The 25,353-nt window shown below is 53.4% G+C and overlaps 8 protein-coding genes across 8 annotated transcripts; 4 read left to right on the top strand and 4 right to left on the bottom strand.

Moving 5' to 3' along the window:
* On the top strand, positions 1-1,032 carry PG997_004308 (uncharacterized protein; the record flags this gene model as incomplete). Its single annotated transcript, XM_066808623.1, has 1 exon — positions 1-1,032. One exon carries the CDS (start codon positions 1-3, stop codon positions 1,030-1,032), a length of 1,032 nt encoding a protein of 343 aa, XP_066672241.1.
* Positions 1,033-1,075: 43 nt separating this feature from the next.
* PG997_004307 (3-oxo-5-alpha-steroid 4-dehydrogenase) lies at positions 1,076-2,164 on the bottom strand (the record flags this gene model as incomplete). Its single annotated transcript, XM_066808622.1, has 2 exons — positions 1,076-1,473; positions 1,534-2,164. The coding sequence occupies 2 exons, from the start codon at positions 2,162-2,164 to the stop codon at positions 1,076-1,078; spliced, it is 1,029 nt and encodes a 342-aa protein (XP_066672240.1).
* An 806-nt stretch (positions 2,165-2,970) lies between these two features.
* On the bottom strand, positions 2,971-5,141 carry PG997_004306 (uncharacterized protein; the record flags this gene model as incomplete). Its single annotated transcript, XM_066808621.1, has 3 exons — positions 2,971-4,259; positions 4,303-4,539; positions 4,628-5,141. 3 exons carry the CDS (start codon positions 5,139-5,141, stop codon positions 2,971-2,973), a joined length of 2,040 nt encoding a protein of 679 aa, XP_066672239.1.
* Positions 5,142-6,281: 1,140 nt separating this feature from the next.
* Positions 6,282-10,558, bottom strand: PG997_004305 (PH domain-containing protein; the record flags this gene model as incomplete). Its single annotated transcript, XM_066808620.1, has 2 exons — positions 6,282-6,747; positions 6,822-10,558. 2 exons carry the CDS (start codon positions 10,556-10,558, stop codon positions 6,282-6,284), a joined length of 4,203 nt encoding a protein of 1,400 aa, XP_066672238.1.
* A 1,158-nt stretch (positions 10,559-11,716) lies between these two features.
* Positions 11,717-12,738, top strand: PG997_004304 (uncharacterized protein; the record flags this gene model as incomplete). The annotated part of the gene is made up of 2 exons (XM_066808619.1): positions 11,717-11,851; positions 12,097-12,738. The coding sequence occupies 2 exons, from the start codon at positions 11,717-11,719 to the stop codon at positions 12,736-12,738; spliced, it is 777 nt and encodes a 258-aa protein (XP_066672237.1).
* A 218-nt stretch (positions 12,739-12,956) lies between these two features.
* PG997_004303 (pre-mRNA-splicing factor rse-1) lies at positions 12,957-17,016 on the bottom strand (the record flags this gene model as incomplete). Its single annotated transcript, XM_066808618.1, has 4 exons — positions 12,957-12,983; positions 13,034-14,318; positions 14,501-16,580; positions 16,773-17,016. The coding sequence occupies 4 exons, from the start codon at positions 17,014-17,016 to the stop codon at positions 12,957-12,959; spliced, it is 3,636 nt and encodes a 1,211-aa protein (XP_066672236.1).
* A 385-nt stretch (positions 17,017-17,401) lies between these two features.
* Positions 17,402-18,968, top strand: PG997_004302 (protein MSS51- mitochondrial; the record flags this gene model as incomplete). Its single annotated transcript, XM_066808617.1, has 2 exons — positions 17,402-18,885; positions 18,938-18,968. 2 exons carry the CDS (start codon positions 17,402-17,404, stop codon positions 18,966-18,968), a joined length of 1,515 nt encoding a protein of 504 aa, XP_066672235.1.
* A 759-nt stretch (positions 18,969-19,727) lies between these two features.
* PG997_004301 (PXA domain-containing protein) lies at positions 19,728-23,683 on the top strand (the record flags this gene model as incomplete). The annotated part of the gene is made up of 3 exons (XM_066808616.1): positions 19,728-20,247; positions 20,380-21,202; positions 22,786-23,683. 3 exons carry the CDS (start codon positions 19,728-19,730, stop codon positions 23,681-23,683), a joined length of 2,241 nt encoding a protein of 746 aa, XP_066672234.1.
* Positions 23,684-25,353: the final 1,670 nt, after the last annotated feature.

The following is a 25,353-nucleotide window of genomic DNA, read 5'->3' as shown; positions in this document are numbered from 1 at the left end:
ATGCGGACGAAGCTGGTCTGCCTATCCAACCTAACGACACCGGCTCTGCCCTTTTGCCCCCCCTCTCTTCTCCTTCTCTTTCTTACTTTCCCTTCAGCTCTTCTTCGCACCCATCGGTTTCCGCCACACGTCTGGAGAGAGCTCGACAGCATCCGTAGCCGCCTGCCGTCTGTGGGCACAAGGACACCTGTCACCGAAGCGCCACCTAGCACACAGTCCTCGACAGAGCCTTGCCTTGTCTTGAGCCTACGGGCGCCAAGCCTGGCCGTGATGGCTGCCGATTCTGCCCCCAACATCTCCCTCCCGGCTTCTCTTGACGATGCTCGCATACGGGGCATGCCTCTTGCGGCTTACTACATCCCAGATTTCCTTTCCGCCGACGAAGAGCGCGCCATCCTAGATAGAATCGCTTCGGTTCCCAAACCTCGGTGGACGCAACTGACACACCGTCGTCTTCAGACTTGGCCGTCCGAGCTCATCCAGAATCGCCTAGTCGATGCGCCTTTGCCGGACTGGCTGAACGATCCAGTGGTTTCCCGCCTTCAATCCATTCCCATCTCACTTGACCCAGACACAGGCCATATATTTTCCAGCAGTCCGCACTGTCAGCCGAACCACGTACTTATCAACGAGTATCCTCCAGGTATCGGAATCATGCCCCACAAGGACGGAGCAGCTTATCACCCCACCGTTTGCACAGTGAGCCTAGGGTCGTCTCTCGTCTTGGACATATACAAGAGCAAAAACGATGGCGCTCTGGACACCACACCCGTTTGTCGCGTACTGCAAGAACCAAGGAGCCTACTGATTACCACCGAAGATCTCTATACCGACTACCTGCACGGCATTGCAGATGTTGACGAGGACCTTGATCTATCCGAAACCACTGTTGCTAATTGGGGTCTATTGCGATCAAAGCAGCCCTTCGTAGACGGCCGCAACCCACGAGGCTTACGCACCAGCTTAACCTATCGTGATGTCTTGAAGGTTACTAAACTTGGGAACAAGTTTTCCATACTTCAGAAAAGGTGACGATATCATACAACAGCGCAAGGGCATTCGAATGGGCAAGCCCCTAATATACCAAGGGCACCATGTTCCATCTTTGCTGTATGCTGTTCTGGCCGAACTTTTCTGCATACCACTTTCTCGTGTCACCCGCCGTCACACCAAGGTTTGTCGCCACGAACATCAGCCCGCAGATGATTGTCTGATTGAACAACCGGCCTTCGGGTGCCGCCGTTATGGCCAGCGAGAGATACAGCATGCATTCGCAGGTGTAATGGGGGCAGATCAGATAACGAAACATACCGTCCTCGGGCAAGGAATACTTCTTGAGTCCTGCGAGGTACTTGTGACACCTATATTGCATTATCCACGCAACCAGGAAAAGCAGTGTTCCGACGACCTCGTTGGCTGATGGCTGCTTCTGCCTCAAAGTGAAGGGAATCTCTCCCGGCTGCAATAGCGAGGCTGCGAAGTGTATAAGCATCGACACGACGAGAAAACGTGGCTGGGTTAAGTGTCACTTACGGGATGCTTCAATCCAAACTGATACATTGATACAAGCGTAGTAGGCCATTCCGAGCACCCAGTGGACAATCCACATCTTGGACGTAGATGGTCGGAGTATAGCAAAGCATTCAAACAGCCGTCTACACCCCTGCATGAGCATGAGTAGCCACGTGAGCATGGCCTGGTTTGTTGTCATGGAACTCTTCAGGCTCTTTGCCTGGGCCCGAGCCATGAGTGTGATGACGGTGCCATCTGACATGTATTGCGCCGCCCAGAATAGGGAGCTACAGACGGATAGAATGTAGAAATGTTTGAACCATGAATGAGGAACCTTGCCCACCGATGTGAACCATGCAACGAGCTTCGTAAAGTGGCCGGATGACGACGAGTGAGAACCCAAGACTGCCGTCCCCGTCGCCTCTGCCTTGCTAGTTGCATTCTCTGTTGATGGTGGTGCTGGAGGTGCTGGAGGTTTCCCTTGTTGGCGCGGGCCATATTCCAGCATCAAACGCCGAGCCGACTCGGGCGTGGCGGCGACCGCAAGGACGCCTGCAGCTGCTAGGACGAAGAACGCCTGGCAGAGTTGCGCCGGGCTGACTCTGTGCGTCAGGAAATGCTCGAGGCTGTGCAGCAAGGTGCTCTGCTCCATTGTGTTCTCAGGGTATTTCTTCTCTCTTGGTTTTCTTTCTCTTTTTCTTCTTCCTTCTTCCTTCTTCCCCTGCTCAAGAGTCGAAGAGAAGAGTTCCAACCGATTCAGCCTTGGCGGTCCCCCTGGGAGTTGGAAGGATAAACCACACGTAAGGAAAGAAAGTCAGTAGCTGAGGAAAGAAGTACGTGTGCAGTTCCAGATGAATACATGTCAAGTGTATGTGTACGCTGCAAGGGGGGGGAATGGTTGATCGATTTTCCACTAGAAGCGGTTAGACTACCTTCAGTAAGTATGTAGGCAAGTAACTTGTGCTATTGGCTAAACCCGCCCTTTTTCTTTGTCATTGACCAGAAATCGTTTCATCACCATGTCCCGGGGACTGGGTGGCAGGAAAAACTGTATGCGCACCTACGATGCATTCAAAAGTATCACACAATTTAATGTACACATCATAACATGTTGGATCATGGTATGCATGCATATACGTGGAGTTTGGGTTGTTCTCGGTATCGTTCCAAGGCTCGAACGGTATGAGATCCAAACTGCCACTTAGTTTTTTTTGTGTAATGCGGAAGTTTGGGAGCAATACGACCTTGGCCGCATTCGCATTGTATATCTAACTCCCTATTTAACTCCCTGCCCGTATCCATATGGGTCAAATGTCTCTGAGAGTATGTACAGTAGATGACTACTCGCCGGCTATGGGAAAATTCCACTCAGAAGTACAAGGCTGAACAAGCAACAAGATCTCGCTCCCTTCCCTCGCCCCTTTGTACCGGAAGAAGCAGCATAAAAGTAAGTCATCATCAGTCATCAGGCCGTTTTTTCTTCTTCTTCGCTGGCTCATCACCCGCTCTATGCAGCCTCGACAGCCTTTTGACCGTGCTCTGCGTAAGCTCCGAATCAGCCCGCGCTAGATCTGGCTTGCTCTGCCGTCCCAGCTTGGCGACTAGAAGCGTATTTTGGGCCTGAAGCTCGCCCACCTGCTCCTTGAGCAGGTCGATCTGTTTGAGGGCGACGTCGCGCTCGGCGCGGACATTGGCCAGCTCGATAGCGAGGTTGGACTTCTCCTCGCGCTCGAGAGCCTTGCGCCGACGCTCCTCGGCCTTGCGCTGCTCATGGGCCCTTTTATCCTCGAGCCGCTGCATGTCGCGCCGGTACTTGGCCTCCTGCTTGGCCACCTCGCGCTCGTGCTTCTCTCGAAGCTTGGAGATGGTTGCCTCGTCGCGCTGTGCGTCTTGCTCCTTCTTCGCCAGAGCTCGCTCCTGGGCCCGCCGGAGTTTCTGGTTCGCCTTCTCCCGGCGCTGCTCGAGCTTGCGTAGCTCCTTCTCACTATGTGATGGGGCATTGGATTTCGCCAAGGATTCGGACGAGTGTGTAGACTGTACGTCCCCGGTATTGGCCGAGATGGACGGCGTGAGTGTTTCACCCTCTAGATCCGGTTTTTCAGACGCGGCATCCGAACCAAAGCTGTGGAAGCTATGCAGTGATGACGTGTCATCTGCCAGGTCCGATGATGACAAGCTCATCTCGGAGTTATCGCCCTTCACTGAACCAAAGGGGTTTGGGAGGACTGAAGCGGCGGCACCGAGCGCGTTCGAAATCATGCCGTAGATGCCACCAGAGCCAGTGACCTCTTGGGCGGCCTGCTGGCTTTCTGAAATAGGCCTCGAAAGCTCCTCCGTCAGAGCCTGCTTCTGTAGTTCCTGAGGGACCTTTTCTTCTACCTCGGCGGCCTGGTCCTTGATTTGGTTGCTAACTTCGTCGTGGTCCGGGAAGTCGTCTACGTTCATCGACGAAACCCAATCCAGAAACTTCTTGGCATCGCCAGCAATGCCAGCAGGCGTTCCCCTCTCGACCATGAAGCGGGGTACACTACCCCCTGGATCACTTCGAGTGACCATGAGCCACTCCACCATTGTCTCTGAGTCGTCATCCTCCTCGTGATCTTCCTCGGTACCTGCAAACCCGATGGTCTTGCCTCGTTTTCGGCCCTCTTGCCCTCCCACGTCTGATGCCGAACCGGCCAAGGCAGCGTTGCGAGCGGAACGGACGAGGGCCTCCTTGGCCAAAGCCTCGGCGGCTGCTTCTTTGGCTGTTTCTATCTCGTCCTTACCGAGATCTATGGAGGAGCGAACCTTTCGCAGGGGCTTGGGGGTTTTTGATCTCTCGAATGAGTTCTACCGACTCATATTGTCCTCGAATGTACTCGTTCCGCGGCGGACATTCGGGGTGCGTGCATGGCTTGGAAACAATGAGGAAGTATCGTGATTTGCTCTGCGTCGGGGTGTCGACGGCCGTGTCTGATGTGAGCAGAAGCGTGATGAACTCTCTGGGCGTCGTGGGGCCGGGAAACTGCGCAGAGAGCTGGTAGACTACAGTAGATATCAAAGTTAGACCCTTGCCCCGAGAAAATGATCGAGGGTGCCGGCAGGTGCTGCGCTGCCCAGGCGAGCAACATACCTTGCATTTTCCCGCATCCATCGACTGTTTGGTTGACGGCGCGCTTGTCTGCGCCGATGCCGCGGATTTTGCCGTCGCCAGGCTTTCCTTGGACCTTCAAGCTTTCAGCAAACTCGGTCTCCATGCCGAGCTTCCAGCGCTCAAAAGTCAAGCCTTGGTGAACGCTCCGCCGCGCGAACCAAGCACCTTTCTTGTCCTTGGACCCCATCCGATACACGCTCACGCCTAACGGGTTGTCGCGCGGGTTCAGCTGCACCTCCTTCCATTCTTTACGCAGTTGCTCGGCGCGTTCCGTTGCCTTGGCCGCATTCCTCGTGGCTGTAGGGTCGGTCGCCGATCGGGGCCTCCCTGTTGGCGGGTGTGGTTGTTTTGCTGCAGCGGAACCGGGGATCGAGTCGATGAGGCATTGCGCATCGACGAAGGTCTCTGTCAGGAAGGGCTTGAGATCGTCCTGGTTGATTTCGTCGAAGTCAATAGGAGCAAGAGACTTGAAGGCGTCGTGAGGGTGCGCCATGCTGAGCTTTTGTCGGTGATGTGGGCACCGCTTTGTTATGCAATTCGAGCCCGATGTTCCTTGAAGTCGGCGTGGTCAGAGACTAACTCGAATTGCCTCTGAGCTGCGAGGGTTTTGGGAAGTAGGTAGGTTCTTTCTTGGGCTGGCTTTCTTCACGTGTCACCATGAACCAAGGATTCGGTCAAGAATATAGAAAAAAAAGGTTATAAAAAAGGGTTGTCGTCACTTTTCCAAATGTAATAAAGGAATACGAGGCTGTGTAACGACAGGCAGTTACGCAAATGAGAAGGTTGGAGTGGTGGTGGTTGGTAGGCGGTGTTGCTCCCGCAGGATCTCGTTTCGTTGTACACGTAAACGAAGGCAAGTGTACCTAAAGTACTGATCTAGTCTGGCTGCGTGGAAGCTATCAGAAGGTTGGGTAGGTATGATTCAGAAATGGAAGAATGCATCGACGGAACGAAAGCACTGCTTCAAGTGTAAGTAAGTTGGAAGCATCAAGTATGTCCGTCCGATGCTGTTGCGGTTGCTGTTGCTGTTGCTGTTGCACTTCCTGACGTCACTTGTAGCGGGCGGTTAACTTATTAGAGGTAGGCAGGTAAGGCTAACATTTGAACAGCTGCAAGGGCACTCTAGGCCGGTCTTAAACCTGGATTACCCCGTGTCTCAAGCGACGTCAACGGCGGAGCACCCACTCCGCGCCCTCTACGCTTTCGTCTCTTTGTCTCTTCTCTTTGACTCTGGCAGTCTGGAGATTAGGTAGCGCGTCGCCTAGATGCCAAGACAAAGCTCTTCATCGAGATGCTTTCTAGGCACTCCCCCAAGAGGGAAGAAAACGTGGAACTAGCCACAGAGGCCAAGCCAAGTCCTGCTTTGGAACCGCAAACGTGCCGGGATCCCGGGGGCTCCCCGCACTACTGTATGTACGCCTACCTAGGTACGGTCTACCCCTACCGCATCCCAGCAAACGAACATCGTTATTTCAGTCGGATGCCGGGTGCCGACCCCCAACATTTTCGCCCACAGTAGGTACATAGCTCTTGATCATACGTCTTTTCGCTTGTCTAATTACAATATATAAAGCTGTATAAAATGTAGGCGTACGTATACAGGTGAAGTACTTCGTTAGGAACAGCCGGCCCCTTAGCTCATGCGGAGCGCCTCCCTCTCCAACAAGAGAGCGTCTTGGTCCTGCTTGCAGCTTCCGCAATACTCCTCGTGCCACAGCTTCAGCGCCTCCCGCTTCTTGTCGTCTCCTTTGTCCTGTAACACCTTCTGCTCACCAGCACCGCCCTTGCCCTTGTTTTTCTTGGAGCGCGACGACGACGAGTCAGGAGTATCGGCTTCCGCGAGAGCGAGCCGGACCTGGTCACAACGGCCATTCTCGTCGAGGAGCCAGTTCTCCCACTCCGATTGGATCATCTCGCGCTCTACGCTGTTCACCATACGCATCGCCACCAGCAAGTCGTGTCGGTAAGACCCAAGCTTCTGCCTTTGACGGCGCAGGCGGCGCGCGGTAGTCCGGCTAGTGCCTGAGAGCGAGGCACCCGTATCCTCATACGGCGCATCGATGTCACTGCTATTTGCGATGGATTGGAAGGTGGAGTAGCTGTATCGGAATTAGAAACACTGCAGGCAAGGGGGGGTCTAAGAAGCTGTTTAGACTTCATGTGCGTCGCTTACCAATAACTGTCTTGCGGCCAACTAGGCTGCAGTGCAGAACTTCTGGCCGCTTGGTCGAGATCCACCAAGTATACGGCCTTGCTCATCATGACATTCGGCCCGACGCCAAGACGGCCCATGAACTTCATTGCCTTGCGCTCATTCCACCAAGTCGAAGTTCCTTGTGATGAAAATACCACGTTGGTGAGTACACTGACAGCCAGTATGGCCAGCAGGATGCGCTCGGCAGAGACAATGTCCCATATCTTCTTCAACCCGGCAAAGGTCCACATCATCAGCGATGAGGCAACGCTTTCCGTAAAAGACCGGACGGTTTCAATGACCATCGACGTGATGGTCCGCGGGTTGATATATGCCTTCTTCGATGTTTCGCTCTCTCCAGGTGTGAAGAGCACAACTTGCGTCTGTTGGCCGATGTTGCCATATATCTGAATGGCCCTCTTGGTCCGACCATGAGGCCCTATCTTTCGTACTTGGTCGGTTGCCACATCGGCCAGCTCTTCAGCATCCTGCGCAGCGTCATCCAGAGCCTGGCGCTCAATCATGTTCTTGGACAGTGTCGGCGCCTTTGACCAAACGACTTTGGTAAAGATGGCCAGCTTACACTTGGACTTGGCTACATGCGTAATGATGGTTTTCGTCACTAGCTTGAAGTCCCGGGAATGGGGCAAATGCCATGGCGTCTTGACATGTGTAACAACGTATGTAACATGGTCGCTGAACACATCAATGGTTTGCTGGTCCATGATTTCCTCTGCCCTGGACTGTCCCAGCATGGTGTGGTACTCGACATTGAAGCGGAACAACCGCTGCATCTGGCCAGACTCCTGCGTGGTCCAGGGACCTTGTGCGATTTGCTTCGCCCGACGTTCGAAGTAGAGCTTGGGGAAGACGAAGCTCTTGTCTCCAAACAGCACATGGAAGCAGGCCTTGGCGCTGATCTCGAAATGACGCTCAGCCACTTTCCGTTGCATGTCTTCTGGCTCGTAATGGACCGGGTGAGTCGGAAGCTGAAGTTTTGGCACGGCCCTGCGTGGGCCCCGCGAGCGAGACTTGTACATCAAGTCGCTCGACCTGGGACTCAGGGCTCTCCCTATAGCAGTGCCATTATCAGCTGGTGTGTTTGGTGACACCTCCTCCCAGCTATCAATACTAGGACTTCTCTTATCGTAATCATCGCTGTGCTGTAGGTTAATGAGAGTCTTGACGAGCTCCGGCACGTCCATTGGCTCCTCGGCCTGCAGGTCGTCCACCAAAAGGTTGAGACGAGAATGCAGCAAATCAAGATCTTCCAAGAAAGTCTTGATGGTGATCCTGCTGTAGCCACTGCCTCCCATCCCCTGACTGAGATGCAGGAATATGAAGTCACAGTCCTTTCCTGGTGCAGCCGTCACTTCCGTGATCGCATCCAGCGGAATTGTATATGCAATAACAAGGCCCATTTGGTGGCCGTAGAAGTACATATTGTCCGACGTAACATATATGCGGCCATTGCCTGCCATATTTGAAGCAGGCTTCTCGGCATCGGAAGTACTACTCCAGGCAGCTCGGAAGACGAGCACAAGCTTCTCGTCGAGGGGTACGCTTGGGAACAGAAGACGAAACTGGGCAGCATTTGTCTTCAGCTCAATGGGGTAGTCATCGGGAAACTGCTCCTGCGGCAAGTTGTCTCTGCTTGGGGGAGGTATTATCTTTGCGTCCATGCTGATGGCCTTTTTGTGTGTTGCCGAAGTCGGTGTCTTCAGGTCACCGTTATCGGTGGCTGGACTCATCCTGATCAGCGGCGTATTGGGACCAAATGGATCATCTGGGCTGGTGTCAACTCGGTTTTGTCGTGGTGCATACTGTCTCGCCCATGCATTGCTTCCCCAATAGTTAGCCATGATTGCTGTGGGTAGGTTTTGACCAGAGTCAGTATTAAGAGCTCGGTCGCCACTATAGACCACAGCTGTTCTACTCAGACTAGTTGTAGCAGGTGCTTTGGCCAACGTCGTAGGAGCTAGATTGCTCCCCTGGGGCTCAGGACCAGGAAGGCCTTGGGGATGCTGACGAGGAGAGGCCGTTTGGCCGATCACAGGGGCAGGATAACCTGGGAGCAATCCGTGACTAGCTGAGATAAGGCTGGCTATCCCTCCTGCCGGCGGAGGTGGCAGGGCGCCTGTGTCGGTACTCGAGGAGAAATTGGCTTTTCTGTGCAAATCAAGCTTCTGCATAATACGGGCTGCATGATCTCTGCCGCTCTCGCCTTCCTCACGGGTCATCAACGCCGTCGCCGAACGTTTGGGGGCAGTTCCGACATCGAAGCTTGTCCGAGTAGCATCGGACCCGGGAACGGCTAGAGTGTTGACTCGATCCATGGTAGATGGACCGTCATCAGGTCCCAGTTGAGCATCCAGCGACTTGGCCGAGAACTCGGGCATGGATGGCGGAGTAATGGCAAACGCGGGGTCGACGCCTCCGGGAAGAGACGAGTTATCACGACCGACGCTTGCTTCGAACGCCCGCTTCTTTGCGACCTCAAAGACTTCGAGCCACTCCATCAGCTGCTGCTGAGTCTCGGCTTGGAGCATAAGACTCTGGTTTTTGGTCTTGACCTCGAAGCAGAAGCGGCGTTCCTCCCCAACTGCAGGCTTGGCGTTGCACAGTAGGACACCAATCTCGTCGCCTTGTAAGACGCCTTGCGGTCCGTTGACAAGCCACCCAAATATACCATCTCGACAATAATACCACCTGCGGACCCAGTTGGTTCGGACGGGCTTCCCGGAAAGCGTCCTCAGGAAGAGCCAGCCTTGCTTTTCTGAGATAGTGGCGGCCTGGCCTTCGGTGGTGACATTCATTGGCCCTTTGGACCCTAGAAAAGGCACGGTCGAGGCGCTGTAAGTTTCCAGCTCGCGTGCAGGTTTGAACGTAACCAAAGTCATCTCGCCCACTTCTCTCCTGGCCGCCTGAAGTTCTCTTTTGAAAGACGACTCGGTCGATTCCATCTCTTTGGACCACCCCTTGACTCGGTCCATTTCATGACCCCATTTAGCAAAGCTCCCTGAAGTGTCCCGAGAACGCTTCATTTCGCGCCAAATGTCCGAGGAGACCTTGACCAGAAGCTTGTCGAGGGTGAACCGCAGCTGCGGAGCCATTTGACAGAAGTCCATCGAGGCTTTCAAGTAGGCTTTCCGTGTCTCGTATACGGCAAAAGCATCCTCTCGCAGGGATGACGGTTCCTTTGTTTTAGATTGACCAATGTATCTGGCAAGCGTCGTATCGAATGTCTTTTGAGTCTGGTCCAGTGCTCGCCTGGTCTCCTTGAAAGATCGTAGGTCGGAGGATAGAAAATTGCGGATAGGTTCGGCTGACATGGTGTCTATCTTCCTTGCTACACTTACAACCTGTGTCCACCATTCTCTAGAGCCCTCGGAGAGGCGCTTGAGTGCCAGGGCGGTGTAGTCATGGTCGACCGAGGTAACGTTTATTGGAGGAATGATCTTGGAGAGATACTCGTTGACTGTGGCCTCGAGTGCTTGTACATCGTGCGACAGCTTCCCGCCGGCCTTGGCGTACGCGTCCAACCATCGTTCGATGGCGTCGACCTGGTCGGAAAAGTGAAGCGAGTTGGCTCGGAAGGACGGGGAGTCGAGACCTGCTTCGTTGAGGATGACGGGGATTGCTGGGCTCGGCTGCCGTTGGGCGACTGGCTGCGAGGGCGTGGGTGTGGGCGGCGGCGCGGCGCCAGTATCAGACATGATGGACGTCTGCGTACAGGTAGGGATGGGAAATCAACAATGGCATATGTTGCGGGCAGGTAAAAGCGACGTAGGCATAGGGGATTCTACAAGCGATATACGGTAATAATGAAGCTGTCGGTTGGGTAAAAAAAAGCTTCGGCGGTGAGAGACATGGGACTCCTTATTGTGTCGGTGTCGCAAAGGCCATCATCGTGCCGTACGTAGGTCGGGTTAGCTGGAGACTGGAGTATTGGGGGGTGTTGAGAGATTGCGAATGACGTTTCTACCAAAGACAAAGATGGTGTTTGTCCGCTGAGTCTGGCTTGGCGACGCAGGGATTAGCGGGTCTCCCCAGATGGCACCCTAGGGCCCGTTAGCCTTACTTTAAGTGCCCTGAAGAGCCTGAGGACATCCTCCCCGGGGCCCTGAGGCCCTGAGGCCCTGAGGCCCTGAGGCGTGGTGTCTGGTGTCGGCCAGCTCTGTCGAAGTGATAAACATGCCCTATACTCCTATACTTCTACACTTCTACACTTCTATACTTTGTAACTACATGTGCACACACATCATCCCAAGGCCCCAGGAGATCCAGTCTCCAGACCCTGATTCTCTTCCGCTGAGACGAGATCCCAACAACAAACAAAGGACTCCGAGTCAGTGCGACAGGCATCCATCTAGCGCCGTGCTCCACGCACGCCGGCATATCCATGCTTACCTACGCGCATGGCCAGGAAAGGCTTATGCAAAGGAGATTTCTACATACATGCATGCTGTTTCTGCTAGCAAACGTGCAACGGTTCGGGAGTATTAAGGTTCCTGACATGAGATGTTACCTAAGTAAGTACCTAGGTAAGTACCTTATGCACAGTTCCCCGTGCAGGAGGCTTTGGGATGGACAGACTGCAGGTGGCATGCCATTATCGATAGACGTCATGATAAGAAGTGTACGCCACCCGCTGTGACAAATCCGAGCCATTCACATCGCAACTTTGATCTTGGCATACTCTACCTACATAGTTAAGGTATGTAGGTACACTTTGATTCGAATCATTGTTATGTTCTTTCTGTCGTCCTGCCTTATCTTGCTCTACTACTTCTTCTTCCTCTTCTTCTTGCTTATTTGCCCTACGATTTTCACTTGTCTCTACTGCATCAAGCACCCAATATAACGGAATAAGGATGGCCATGGAATCCTGCTGTACCTGTGCCACCCTCCTGTCACAGGTACCCCGCCACGGTGCCTCGGAGAAGCCATTGCCAGAGCATCGCTACTTGGAGTGTTGCCCGCGTGTCATATGCGGCAACTGTCTACATGTACGCTTCTCCATCTCCTGGTAAATGATGTGTGCGCCCTTCGTCTTTTTCTCCTATTGTATTCCTTCGAGGAAAAAGTCGCCTGCCTTCTGGAGATTTGGTGAAGCGTGCGGTCCTCTAGGGCCAATTGCTGGAGTCCCAACGTGGGGTCTTGATGATTTCTAGTGATAATGCTGCGGAACATCATGTTTAGATAACGTCCTTGCTTGTATGGCTATCTCAACTGACGTGGCTCTTTGGAATAGAAAAATGAACGTTTCAATGACTACTGTCCCTACTGCCAGATTTCCGTGGCTCCCACCACGTTGCCTCAGGGCCTGAAAGAGCCCCCTTCGTACAATGCGGTAGCGACGGGGTCCGCCGAGTCGATGCCCCCTCCGCCTTACACAGCATCTGCCAGTAGACAGGTCGATCCTCTAGATGAGAAGTTGGTCCCATTCGACGAACCGCCCACGGCAGAAGATGTGTTGCACTTCCTGAACCATAGTGAAGATACAGTCACCTCTCTGGCCCTTCGATATGGGGTTCCTGCGGCCGTCCTCCGTCGTGCCAACAATATTACCAGTGACCATCTGCTCCAAGGTCGTCGGACTGTTGTCATACCCGGGGAATTCTACAAAGGTGGCGTTAGCTTGTCGCCCCGACCAATCGAAGGCGAAGAGGAGGAAATGCGAAAGGGCAAAATCCGACGATTCATGGTGGCTTGCAAGGTCTCTGAATACGACGTAGCCGTGCTGTACCTAGAGCAGAGCAACTACGACCTCGAGGCAGCGGTGGAGGCATATGTTGGTGATGAGGAGTGGGAGAAGAACCACCCAAAGCACAAATCAACAAGGGGGAAAAGAGTAGCGTATGGAGGTGGCAGCATGAGGGGGTTCATGCCATAAGTAATCAAAGTCTGGATTCTATGGATGTTGCCCACGGGTCAACTTCCCGTGTTCTTGTATGTAGCTCGCTCGCTATTGAGGCATAAGCTCAGAATGATACACATGACGAAAGTCAAGTCAAGCTTCTGTCCTACCAACGCCAAACCTGATATCATGTCCCGTAAAGTAAGTAATACTAGCAATCATCCATTTATCCCCGGTACTCCGAATACGCGAGATCAAAAAGCAGACCGCGTGCGAATGTCCTGCATTCAGTTAGTAATGCTCAGCGAGGAATAGCAGAATAAAGACTTACAGAGATCTTTCTCTCAATTTCCCTGACGGACCGATCCAGCTCGCCAGCAATCATCTGTTTCTTGTCTCTGGGAAGCAGCGTGAATCTTTCGCACAGGTCGCCATCGATCGTGCCTTTGACAGGCGCATAATATCCTCTATAAATTAGATGGTCGCGCCCCGCAAGTGGCGGGTCCTCCGAGCGCATATGAGATTCGAGGCTTTGGAAGAAGTCTGCGTCTTCACGGCTGACCAGAGGGATGAACACTCCAACGGTACCCTGGACACCGCTCCAGAGCAGAACATCTTGACCACCCACAACTAGATTCGTCTTGCTGATACTGGTTGGGACATCCTGTGTGTAAAAGTGAGTCATCAGACTGAGACGATGGTTTGCTCCGTGAAGGTATTCTCTTGCATGTTGCAAATGTGCCCCTGCGCCATCTTCGTCGGATTCCAGACTGGCCTTTTCAGGACACCGAACAATCCAGACATTGCCGAATTTGTCTCCACCAGCCACTGACTCATAGTCCACCATCGCCGTGCAGTTCATCCATCTTGGGATTGTATCGTCAGCAAAAGGGATGATCTTGTTGCTTTCGTATTTGTAAACAACATAGGTGACACTTTGCTGGACATCACCGACGATAATTCGACTGCCCTGGGTCTGTAAGGAAACAATGAGTTGTGGTGCAACTTCAGCTTGTGCTTTCCGCAGAAGCTGCCTTAAACCAAGATCATATGCTCGCAAAGTCTTGCCAATGCCGGCCAACAGCCTTCCTTGAAACTGGACCAGGGCCATAGGCGGCTCCTCGACCTTGGTTTTATGGATGAACTCAATGGTACGGCCATCATCGCTGATGCTGTACACATGAATGAACCCTGCGGTGAATTGGCGGGGGCTAAGGATCATGTCTTTGCCAGTGCCGACCACCAGAAAAGTCCTGTTTTCTTGGCTGGCGAATGAAACCATGCAAACGCTCACAGCGGCCTCGTTCTCTCCTAGGTCTAGAGTTTGGAGAACCTTCTTCTCCGTTAAGGGATCGACAACACTGATGCAAGATGCCCAGTGATTACGGCCCCGTGGGTAACCGAAATCTTCCGGCGGTAATACTTGAGCATCGCCGTTGACTATTGACGGATCCGCCAACAGTTTCGCTCGAAGCTCTGGCGGCAATGTACCATTCTCCGACTCGATGGTGTAGAAGTAGGGCAGCTCGGGGTGCTTGGCCAAATGCTTTGGGGTGTATGTCAGAGGAATGGACTCCTGCAGCAAGGTGTTTCCGAGGTTGTCGATAGAAAAGATCCTGTTACCGCCTATTAGTGAACTGGCTTTGCAGTTGATTACAGCAACAAGGGTTGGGTTGAGAGGAGTCAGAAGGAACAATTGGTACAATATAGATGTGTTATCCTCATAGCCCATGGCTTAGGATCCCAGTTTCTCATCATTCTCGGCGTTGAAGGTGAAAGAGTAGACGAGCAGACTTACTTGAGATTTGGTCCTTGAATTCCCACCATACCCTCATCGCACTGCTCACTGCTGAAGTTCCATCCCCACTCCAGGTCATCGTAGTCGAGCGGTGTCATCATGAAGCCCTTCGTTATCGGATCCGAGTAGCCTAGCCACGTTCTGGAACTCAGTGCCAAGGCACACGTTTGTCCTTGCACAGAAACCTGGAACAATTTGACAGGTTTGGGCCCCAGGAACTTTTGCCGCGTATCTGTCAGCTCGCCAGTGATCTCATCAAGGACGGTCCTCAGATACACTCCTGAATGGAGACCGATGTGAAGATATAGAGTGGTTCCGCCAAAAGACGAGTCTTCCATTGCCATAATGGAGAGAGCAGATGGCGCAGCTGTGAGGGCTTGCACTGATTTGCTCTCGAGAGTGGATTCAGGATCCAAACTGAGCACACGAACCGTGCAGTCGTCGCAACCAACAGCAAGGAAAGAACTCCGAAGTCGCCCTTCGGGTACTTCACCTAAGCTTAAGCAGGTGACCGTGCCAAACATCTCCTTTCTTTCATCGTATTCGGCAAGTGAACCGTCGTCATCCATTTCAAAGTACACGACCTCTCCTGAACTGAGCGCCACAGCAACTTGTCTTGCATTGGTAGATGCAGCAACAATGGAGCGATGTTGTGGAGCCTCCCATTCATTGACTCGCCCTTGGCGAATGTGTCTGATTCCCTTGGGGTGTACCTGAATTAAGCCGTCTTCTCCAAGTTGCTGGACGGCCAGTGTGGGGACAGAAGACAGGAAGCCTGTGTCCGTAACCTCTTCGACCGTCTCGCCGATACTTAGTACAAGAGTGCCATTGCTGAAAGAGAGCACGATGTATGCGTCATATCGATCAGTCCGCTTCACTCTTGTGGTCCACACCGCGGACGGAACGCCAGGAAGTTCAGAGGCCACAATCTCGTTAACAGCTAAGCCGTGCTTCAACGTCCGGAACGTGCTACGTGCCCCGTTACCGCAAATAGAATAGATTTGGGGCGCGTCATCGGACGTCAAATTCGCGACCTTGCAGTCCACCAGAGGATTCATGGAGTTGATGCTTTCGACGAGGCTGAGGTTCTCAGCAGCCCTGGGGTAAAAGTAGGCGGGAGGGTAGGTTTCTTTGGCATCGGTAGGATAATCATCGCTGGAGAACTCGAGCTCTTCGTCATCGTCGCCTAGCTTTTCGAATTGATAGAAGTGGTGGTTTCCAAACTCGCTTGCCGCGAAAAGGAACCCGCTCTTGAGAATGCAGAGGCTGGTAGAGACCGGGACAGTATCAAAATACTTGATCTTCAAGCGTCGAACCTCGCCGGTGGCATTCCCTTCATCGTCTTCAGCCATATCGATAGTGACTTTGAATAAATCGCCGTCTTCGCTCTGGAGGAGAAAGAAAAAGGCGCCTGCGCTGCCTTTCAGCTTGTGCATGACACCTGAAACAATGGTTCGCTTTCGCTGGGGATCTTCGGTAGCCCCCTTCCGCCTCGGAACAGGGACACGGAATGCCTCTTGGTTGGAATGGCGGTACATTATGCTTTCTTCACCGCACACAAGCACACCACTAGGACCGTCGTTGCCTCCAGGAACTTGGAAGAGTATAGAAGCAGTAGGATCAACTGGCTCACTCCACTTCCTCACCACGTGGTTCAAGCCGAGGTCAAGCTCGTAATAGACAAGCTGTGTTTCGGCCTCTTCCAGAGCCTGGCCAGTAGGATCTTGATCGCTTTCTGTGTAATCGATCTCCAGGGCGGCGAAGACGGGATTCGCATAACCGACATCCAGGGCCACCATTGCAAGCACCACGGTGCCTGCTTTGTGCGCTTCCAGCGGCGACGAGATGGTAAGCTCAGCTTGGGAATTTCTGTTCAAGACATAGACCAGCTTGTTCTTCTCGACCGACGCGATCAAGCACGCCCGTCCTTTCGGATCGCACGCTAGATACTGGCCTGGGATGACGCGACGCACTCCGGATTTCCCAAAGGTCTCAAGTTTGTCTCGGACGAACCTGTTCTGTTGGGGGTTGTACTCGACAATCGTGATACGACCAGAGTCCGTTGCGAGAATTATATAGTCTGCAAATGGCATGTTAGCCGTAGCCAGTAGAGATTGCTAGTGAGATGCGGACCTAGAAATCCTTGGAGTTCCTGGAAGAGGTCTCACGTCATGGTGATGATGATGATGATGATCCCCATTGTGCTTCTGCCGGAACTTCATAAGGATCACTACTTGAAGCCAGAGAGGTAGATGGTAATGAGAAAACGTACCTTTGTTACTACCGGCCAGCCGGAAGGCTGCGATGGACCGGATAATGCCGAACACATCGTGGGAGAGCAGCGTGATGACTCTGCCTTGCGACGGGTCGGGGCGCAACAGCGTCAGGCGCGAGCCTGAAGCCGTGAGAATCTGCTGTTCCTTGGTGCCGCTGAATTGGCCGACGATGGCCTGGGTGATGGTCGTCGGAGGTTGAATGGTCAACGAGTAAAGGAACATATTAGAGGTTGCCGCCATCTTGAGCTGGACTGCGCAGATGGCCTGCGCGGCATGAATCTCTACCCAGTGCCTTGGTCCTCGTTAGAGCCTCGACGGGTTGTGGTTGAAAGAAAAAGGAAATTTTATCATTACCGCCTTTGATGAGCTTGCTCAAGTTCAAAAGCTATGCGCAGCTTGCTCCAGCTTTGGCCGCAATTTATTGGGTAAAGCTTCGATCTGCCGTGCCCCACCGCCTTTAATATCGGGCCATCGAGTAGAGGCCGGCGCATGTCGCTACATTTGGTAGACTCAACTCTGTAGTGCTGCTGAGCTTGATATCAAACCATGCGCTAGCTGTGAGGGCACCCTGGAGAAGCCCATACTCTCTCTAATCCCGACAAGGAGTTGCCCAATGGAGCCGATAATGCGTTCGGCAGCTTCCGGCACCTGCCGGAGGTGCTTGAGGACCCCACGAGCAGCGACAGCAACCGCCGCTATACACTCGAGGCCGTTCTCGAGCCTGCCATTGGCACGCCGATCGACTGCTTCGAGGCGAATCGATACAAGGAGCAATGGGAATGTCCGCTCCATTTCCTTTTTCGGTCAGAAGAAAAGCGACGAAAGTGCGGCTGTGCAATCTGGGGCAGCTACGAATTCGACCGAACCTTCGAGCCCTCTTGTTCTACGGCCTGATGACCTTTTCCACTCGTACACTCAGTCGCCCATACCCGAAATCCGCCGCCGAGCCGCGTTCATGAGGCAGCATGCCCTATGCCCTCATCCAGACCACCGGCCGACTCGGTTGCCCGCCAATCCCGATGCCGCAGCACAGGCCCCTGCGTCTACGGGCAACCAGGCGCCAGCACATGTGGACTTTGAATGCCCTGACTGCGGTATTCCGGTTTATTGCAGTGAGAAACATTGGGCCGAGGATTACGAGAATCATCTGCAGATATGCGACACCCTGCGCCAGATCAACGAGGACGATCACGACCTGCGCTCGGGGAGATTCTTCCCTGAGTTCGAGTACGCGGGACCACAGATGGAGGAAGCAGCCATCAACATGACCAATTGGGACACTTTCCTGTACACCAGACAATTTGAGGCCATTAACAACGACCGGAGCATGCGCCAAGTCACCAGGCTACTCACGTACCCCATGACGATCGGAAGTGTCCTTCACGAGCTGAGTCCCTACAACGTCCGGAAAGGTGGACGTCTGACGCCCGAAGGCTTGAAAAGTCTGAGCGCGCTGCGGTATACTTTGCACCCGCCCAAAACAGGTGGTGGCGAAGGCATCCGAGGACTGCGTCCAGAGGCACCACCAGTCAGAATCTTCATACTCGGAGCACGGGCTGAGTCGTCGCTGCCCAGGAATGTGTGGGTTCAGCTTGCCCATCTTTTCCCACGGGGCAAGTTTCACCTGGTTTTCATAGGACCCGATAGTATGGCGAACCGCGATGACGAGTTCCCCCTGCCTCCGCGCACACCATCCAATCCTTTCGGCGCTCTTGTCGAAGATCGTGTTTGGCCGTCCATGAAGATCTCCACGATCGTGGACTACTACCACACCATACATAAGACGGGTCTCTTCGCCCCTTATGATCCCTACTTTGATTGTTTCGTGCTCTTCCATCCGGGACTTGGTCACCCAGCCAGCTCGCACGAGTGGAGTGAGACTATTCCTCTGCTGTTCGAGACGAAGGCCCCTATCATTGCCACAGGCTACACGCAGTACGACATGGAGAGAGATATCGAATGGGTCAATAAAACGTGCGGCGGCGAGTATGATTTGCTTATGGAGCCAGGAAGGAACACGTTCAGCAGTCAACGCTGGGATTTGAATGACCTCGACCCCCAGGACGTCACTTGTGGCAACTGGGGCGTATGGGCCTTCCGAGGAAAGAGGTATGTGGCCATCCTAATCCATTATGTTCTTCGCACTAACCTCTTCTTGCAGATACGAGGCTACCCACAAGACCTCGGAATAGTTCCATTATGGGACACAAGAGGATATATGAATCAATCGGAGTAGCTGGAAGGGTGTATAGGTTACCATTTAGAAAGGGCGGCTCGGTTCGGGGCCTGCAGTCACTGTATCACCGCGAAGTCTGTGTACAATTACAACTAGATACCATGGATAAGCTGCTCTCTGCAAACATCTTTTGAGGCTTGGCCCAGCAAGTATGCCTACCTCTCGTCCTACATTTTGCTCTCAGCGCTACTATGGATGTGTCTATCCCACCTTTGTATTGCTACCGAGGTTTGGTAAAGACATGCACATTGAAGATTTGTGCACGTGCCTGCCGTTCGCAGTGTTCCAGTTGCCTTCCCGTGTGGCACTTTCGGGGTGGCACGGTGGCACGGTGGCACGGTGGCACGGCCGCTGAAGCCGTGACCCGTCTTTAGCGATAAAAGCACGGGCTAATCGAGGCCCTTGGGCCCTTGGGCCCTTAGGCGCGGCGGGCAGTGAGTGACGTGCATGCATTTGGCCTCACATCATTCACTCCAGTCATCTCTATTCATCCCTTCTGGGGGCGTCGCAAACAACCACCACATTTGTTCAACTCCAATTGGACCCGAAGCTGCAGCGCTATGTCAACATTGCGGTTTGTTCCACGGCGCTACCATCTTGAAGCATTCGAATCCGCAGCAACCATAACGACTCTCTGCAAGGAACTCCAGGTCGCAGCTTTGCCATGATCTGCCGATAGCTGGCCGTTATCAGACCGACTCCAGCCTGGCTGGCAATGGCCTCGACCACGCCCCGATCAATACAGAACAGTGCTGTGCCAACGCCTGTAAATGCCGCCACCATCGAGCCAACGCTCCTGGCAGCTAGTCGGTCAAGTACTCCGGCTCGAATATCCTCCCCAAGGCCACCGCCACCTTCCAATCTACGCAGTGCGCGGCCGGTGCCGACAGACTTCCTTTCGGACAAAGCAACAATAGCTTTGATTCGCCGCATCCTGTGCCCGCAGAATGCGGCCGACAGGGGCAGAAGCACGCCGGTGCCTATCGAGGACTTGCTGCCGCCCCTGACCAGTCGAAACGACGTGGATTTGCAGCTGTATGCTTTCATCTCCATCATTATAAGGGACTACGTGCAGGCGTGGTATACCAAGATCACGCCAGACGAAACGTTCGTTGCCGAAATCGTACAGATCATTGCGCATTGCACCAGGAGTCTAGAACAGCGACTACGAGAGGTGGATCTGGCGAGTCTGCTTCTTGATGAGTTGCCCGAACTGCTTGACGCCCATGTTCGAGGTTCGTCTATGATAATATCCCTAATATAATGGCCCACATTCTCGTCATGCTTCGTCATGACCCTATCTCTCCCTTATCCTGGTCGATCCAGCATCCACTGTTGATGCACAAGGACTAATCCATACTGCATAGCATATCGAACTGCCAGGTCCTCGGTGGCCCGGTCCCCCATTGAGACCAACCATCGCGAGATCTATCATGCGCTATGTCCGCTACCGGCTCTGTCTCCGGTTCCCAAGCGAGGTGATCCAGGAAGCCTTCAGAGCCAGGCTGACAACGAGGTTGCATATCGCCAGCTGCTAGTTCAAGGCCTGCTAGCGTTGCTTCTACCGACTGAAGACCTAGAAAACGAGTGTCTAACCTCACTCGTCGGGCAGATATTTTCGGAGCTCATGATAGGCAACCTATTCGTCAACAAACTCTCGGAGCCATGGATGCTGTGGGAAATCCTAATCATCGTGACGCGCTTGGCCGATAAAGGGAGCTCATCGGACACAGCAGGGTCCAAAAGGAGCGATGGCACCACAGGAAACGATCGGATGGATGGCACTGCTAGGGGCCTGGGTTCGAAACAGCCCTGGGGTTCGTCTATCAGCAGAGCATTCTGGTCTCTGATTCAATGGGGATTCCTCGCTGTAAGCTTGATGCGTGCTTTCATCACGACAATGGTCCAATCCCGTTCGTTACCTCCACGGCCGCCGCCCATCGCTGCCCGTACGCTTGGATCGAAGAACAGTGCCGATGGTCAGAAACAATATGATTCACTCGCAGACCACCACTTCGTCCAAACACCAGTCAAAGTGCCTATCGCACAGTTCAGCTTATGGCCATGTCTCGCCAATCTGCTTGAAATGGGCACCCGCATGCCTTGGCTCGGTGCAACCTTGTCATTGCTACAATGGGGAGCTGTGAGGGGCCCTGGACAGGTCGCAGGCCACGATGGATTCATCGACAGGTAGGCAAGCTCTTCTTCTCTTTCCCCCTGCCCTCCACAAAGCTATATTATTTCATCACTCCGCATACACGACAAGTCACGGGACTTGGCCTTTTCCACTCAGCGCTCAGAAGTCTCCCGTCTCACGAGTGTCGAGAGCAGGCATGTTTACCCGACACCATATTCGTGCGGCCAATTAAGTACGGCCGAAGACGCTGGATAGCATAGTGCCCCTACTCAAGCGAGAGCGAGCCAACGGTACGTTGTGCAACACTCCCAGACGGAGGCTGTCAAACCCGCCCATACCATTTGCACGGCTCAACTAGTCCTCTATCTGGCCCGCGAGAAGCGGGACTGTCCAACCATCCTCAAGCCCCTCTTTCACAGCCAATGATCGGTTGACATTGGAAAGTCGGCGTCCGATTGCTTGATAAACGGCGCGGGGCTGGCCCGGACAAGCAGCCCTGACCATCCGCAAGCCTTATTTACGCGCCGACGTCTATATCTGCAAGGGTCCAGTGCAACCCCTGGTCGATTCCATTGTCAGCATCGCTAGGCCGAATCTCTCGATACAACGTACCAGTACGACCCTATGCTGCCATGTAATTTACCATCTCACTCCTCCTCTCAAGGCCCCACAGCATGCCGCCGGCCAGACACCAATCCATGGCTCCCGCTTCCTCGTTTGAGCTACATACTGGAAGCTTTATTCCGTACCCCGGCAAGAGATCGTCCACTAAGTCCGCTTCGCAGCGCCTCTGCGTCGACTTGATCAGGACGGCTATGGAACATCAGACCATATGGACCCTCTCCCTCTCCCTTGGCTACCTAACGAAGCCCGAACTTCCTGGTCTGCCTGCCTGTTAGGCTTTCTGTCATTAATGACAGAACACGAAAGAATGTCACCGAGTGGCTTGACCCAACTCCATGGTACCATTCCTATTGTCGAGCTGATGGGAATCTGGCTCTGGTGCGCTTTGGTTTCCCTTCACCGGGTACCTGCTACTAAGCTTACACCCGCTTATGATTCGCCTTGGTGGGAGAAGTCCTCTCCCTTGACTGTGGCCATGTACGGCCAACAAGACCTATTTTACACGCACACCACAAAGCCCCATGTAGTGATGGGCGCTGCAATTGTCTCAGCCCCTAGTCTGTTCGAGCTTTGATGAAGCCATGCCAAAGGCTTTTTGATGGTTATCTTCCCGCACATGATCCCATGTTGTTCATTGCGATTGAGACATCGTGGAAAGGCTCGTTAGTCTGTCTCATTATACATTCCATCGCCTCCACGGGCACACATTATCGAGCCCGGCTGCAGTTGGCCGGACTCCATGCCGGTGCGACCCCCTATGCAGGAGCAATCTGCATCATCTTTCATCTGAAATGTGTGCATTCATGGTCGTTATTGATCTCGTTGGCCTACCCCCCTCTCACGATGCGGTGCAACCTAGCCCCCTCGTCTTCTCCTTGGCCCTTCTGACAAAGAGGGCCGCCTCCCGTATCCTTGGCCTTGCACAGCAATATATGTCATCACCGTTGTATATTGTGGTACCGTGGATTTTGAACAAACCGAGGTCTCCCTGGCTAACACTCCTGTTCTGCAGATTACTTTGGCACTCCATTCAATCTCAACTCCTAGAGCCTGCTCGATTGCCCCCACTATTGCGCACGATTCGCGCAGCCGTGTTCCCCAACAATGCTCCGGGAACCCCTGGTCTTGTTGCACCCTCATCCGACGAGGAGCTGGCGGCCCTGCGTCGCCGGTGCGCTAGTGCGATTTGGGCGGTTGTGCCGAAGATGGTGGGCAGGCTGTACTTTGGATCCTCGTCCCCCTTCAGGGCAGGCTCCTCTTCTCCATCACCACGACCAAGCAGCACTGATAACACTGGAACCAAGGTGACTAGCGGTGACGTTGACAAGACCAGTTTGAACGCTCCTCATCTGCGGACCGGACCGCCAATAACGCCTGTCGCCAACAGCAGTGAATCTAGAAGCAAGAGCGCTACTCTGGGCAGTAGTAATAGTAGCTCAACTAAGGCGGGCCCTCTGTCTTCAGCGGCCATGCTGGAGGCATCTGACCACGCCTGGCTTGCTCAACCGGGCAGCTCCAGGGCGGGCAATGTAACGTCGGCTGCTAATAGCCGTGACTTCGTCAAGAGAACAACCGCTGCTCCTGGCGCTGGCAATGCATTCGTAAAAGCCGGCGAAACGAGTGGTGGTGTTGCTGCTACGACTGCTTCTGTTATAAGCAAAGAAAGGCCACCATCGGTAACAGTGGGTGTCGGCGTCGATGGCTTAGGGCCTGAGGTAACGCCGCTGCAGGGCCACAAGGACGACGACAGGATCTTATCCGAGATTGAAACGGGGATCCTGGATGTATTCTCGGATGCCTACTGCAACAAGCACCTCATGTACGGTGCGCTCGAGCTAATCCTCGTTCGCCTTATGCCCGAATTGGCCGAGAGGGGCGTGATTGACCTCTGGGAGGAGCGACTTAGTTGAGCCAAAGCGTTCTATTATATCCCATCACCATTAATACATAAGGCTTTTTTCTATTGTGTCTTTCCCTGGGAGGGGCTTGCCATGGCGACCCCAAGAGCATGGCAACCAGTCCCTCCATAGTCTATAAAATGCGATTTAGTATGTATATACGCCCGCGTGCACGCAGATCTGTTGCCTTTGTGTGTGTGGGGGGGTCGAGAAGGAGGGCGGGAGGCTTGTTAAGGTGTGGGTGGCATGGTATTACATTGCGAAGAGCCGCCCTGCTCGCCTGTGTCCCCCGGGACAGCCTGGTTGGTCTGTGGTCTGTCATCTTCTGCGCGCTAGATAGAAATGTGCCCCCTCCCCCTCCTCCTCACTGCTCGCGGGGGGCTGCAGCCCAGGGCGCGCGTGGGCGGGTTGGGTGTTAATGATGTCGTTGGTTAACGAGTATGCTTCCGGTATGCTCTTCATCGCTTAGGGCAGCCTTTTAGTCAAGTTGTCTCTCTGTGCCTTTTGGGGTGGCTGCTTACTTGCCTGCCTGCTGCTGCTACTTCTTGTTTGTTAGCGGGTCGAATTGCCCTGCCTTCCCTCCTGGTTTCGTTTTCTCCATTGATACCCAACTGTGACTGTCGCCTCACGGTCTCTCGAAGCGATGTTACCAACGTGCGACTTGTGGTTTCGGTTCATTTTGGGAAGGGACTTCGTCTGCGCTGTTCATTTGTTCGGTGTGGTTTCGTCATCATTATCTACACCTTGCGTACATGACTACATGTACGTACACGTGTGTGAGTGCGCGTGTGTCTGAGTGTGCATGACCCTTTCCTTTCCTATCCTATCCCGCCTTGTTTTCTTCTTCTTCCTCTTCTTGCTGCCCCGTCCCTGTCCCTGCCGGTTCCTTCCTCCCACGCCACATCACCTGGCTTATACCCTGCATCAGGGAGAAAGTTCCCGTCTAGGTAAACGCCGTTTGTAGAGATACTCATGACTTATACACTGTGTAACGAATACTGGCCAATAATGGAAAGTCTTAAAAACTGCAAGAAAGTAGAAATATGCAGCTTTGATAGATAGAAAACAGATCAATGCATATAGTATTGAGGCAACCTTGCTTCGGTTCTACTTTAGTCTCCGCCAACTGCATTGATGAGAGAAATCCATCAGATGCGTGATTGTAATAGAGAACGAAACGCACGTGGTGTTGAATCTCGAAACAGACCGGTGTACGGAAGATACTTACTACCTGGCCTGGGCCAGATCAAGACGGCTGGTTAGCCTCCCCGCTGTCAGGGCTGCAGAAGCTGGTTATGTGACGAAAAGTGTAAACGAAACGTAGGTGGCGTCACAGCTCTCTTATAGACATCCCTTGCTTCAGGGGGACCACCGGTCATAGACTATTGTTGATGCCATTTCATCGTACATGCTGCCATGTCTGATTGGTACCGGATCCGTTGACTGACTATCTCTTAGGTATGCTCTGGGCTGGCCGTAATAGCTAAATTCCCCCTTCCCCTTATCCTGTCCTGTCCTTCCTGCCTTGCCCATCCTGCCAAGGAGATGTGAGAAGAATCACGAAGAAAGAGAAAAAAAAAGAAGAAGAAATACAGATCATTGGGCCGACAGGTAAACAAGTGATGCAAGATGGCTTCCCCTTGCTAGATGAAACTAGAAAAAGGCAATAACAAACAATCGGT

Source organism: Apiospora hydei, assembly GCF_038363865.1.
Source record: "Apiospora hydei strain CBS 114990 chromosome Unknown utg000004l_segment0_segment0, whole genome shotgun sequence".
Lineage (NCBI taxonomy): Eukaryota > Fungi > Ascomycota > Sordariomycetes > Amphisphaeriales > Apiosporaceae > Apiospora > Apiospora hydei.
The sequence above is the reverse complement of the archived record's forward strand: the minus strand, read 5'-3'. Positions and strand labels throughout refer to the sequence as shown.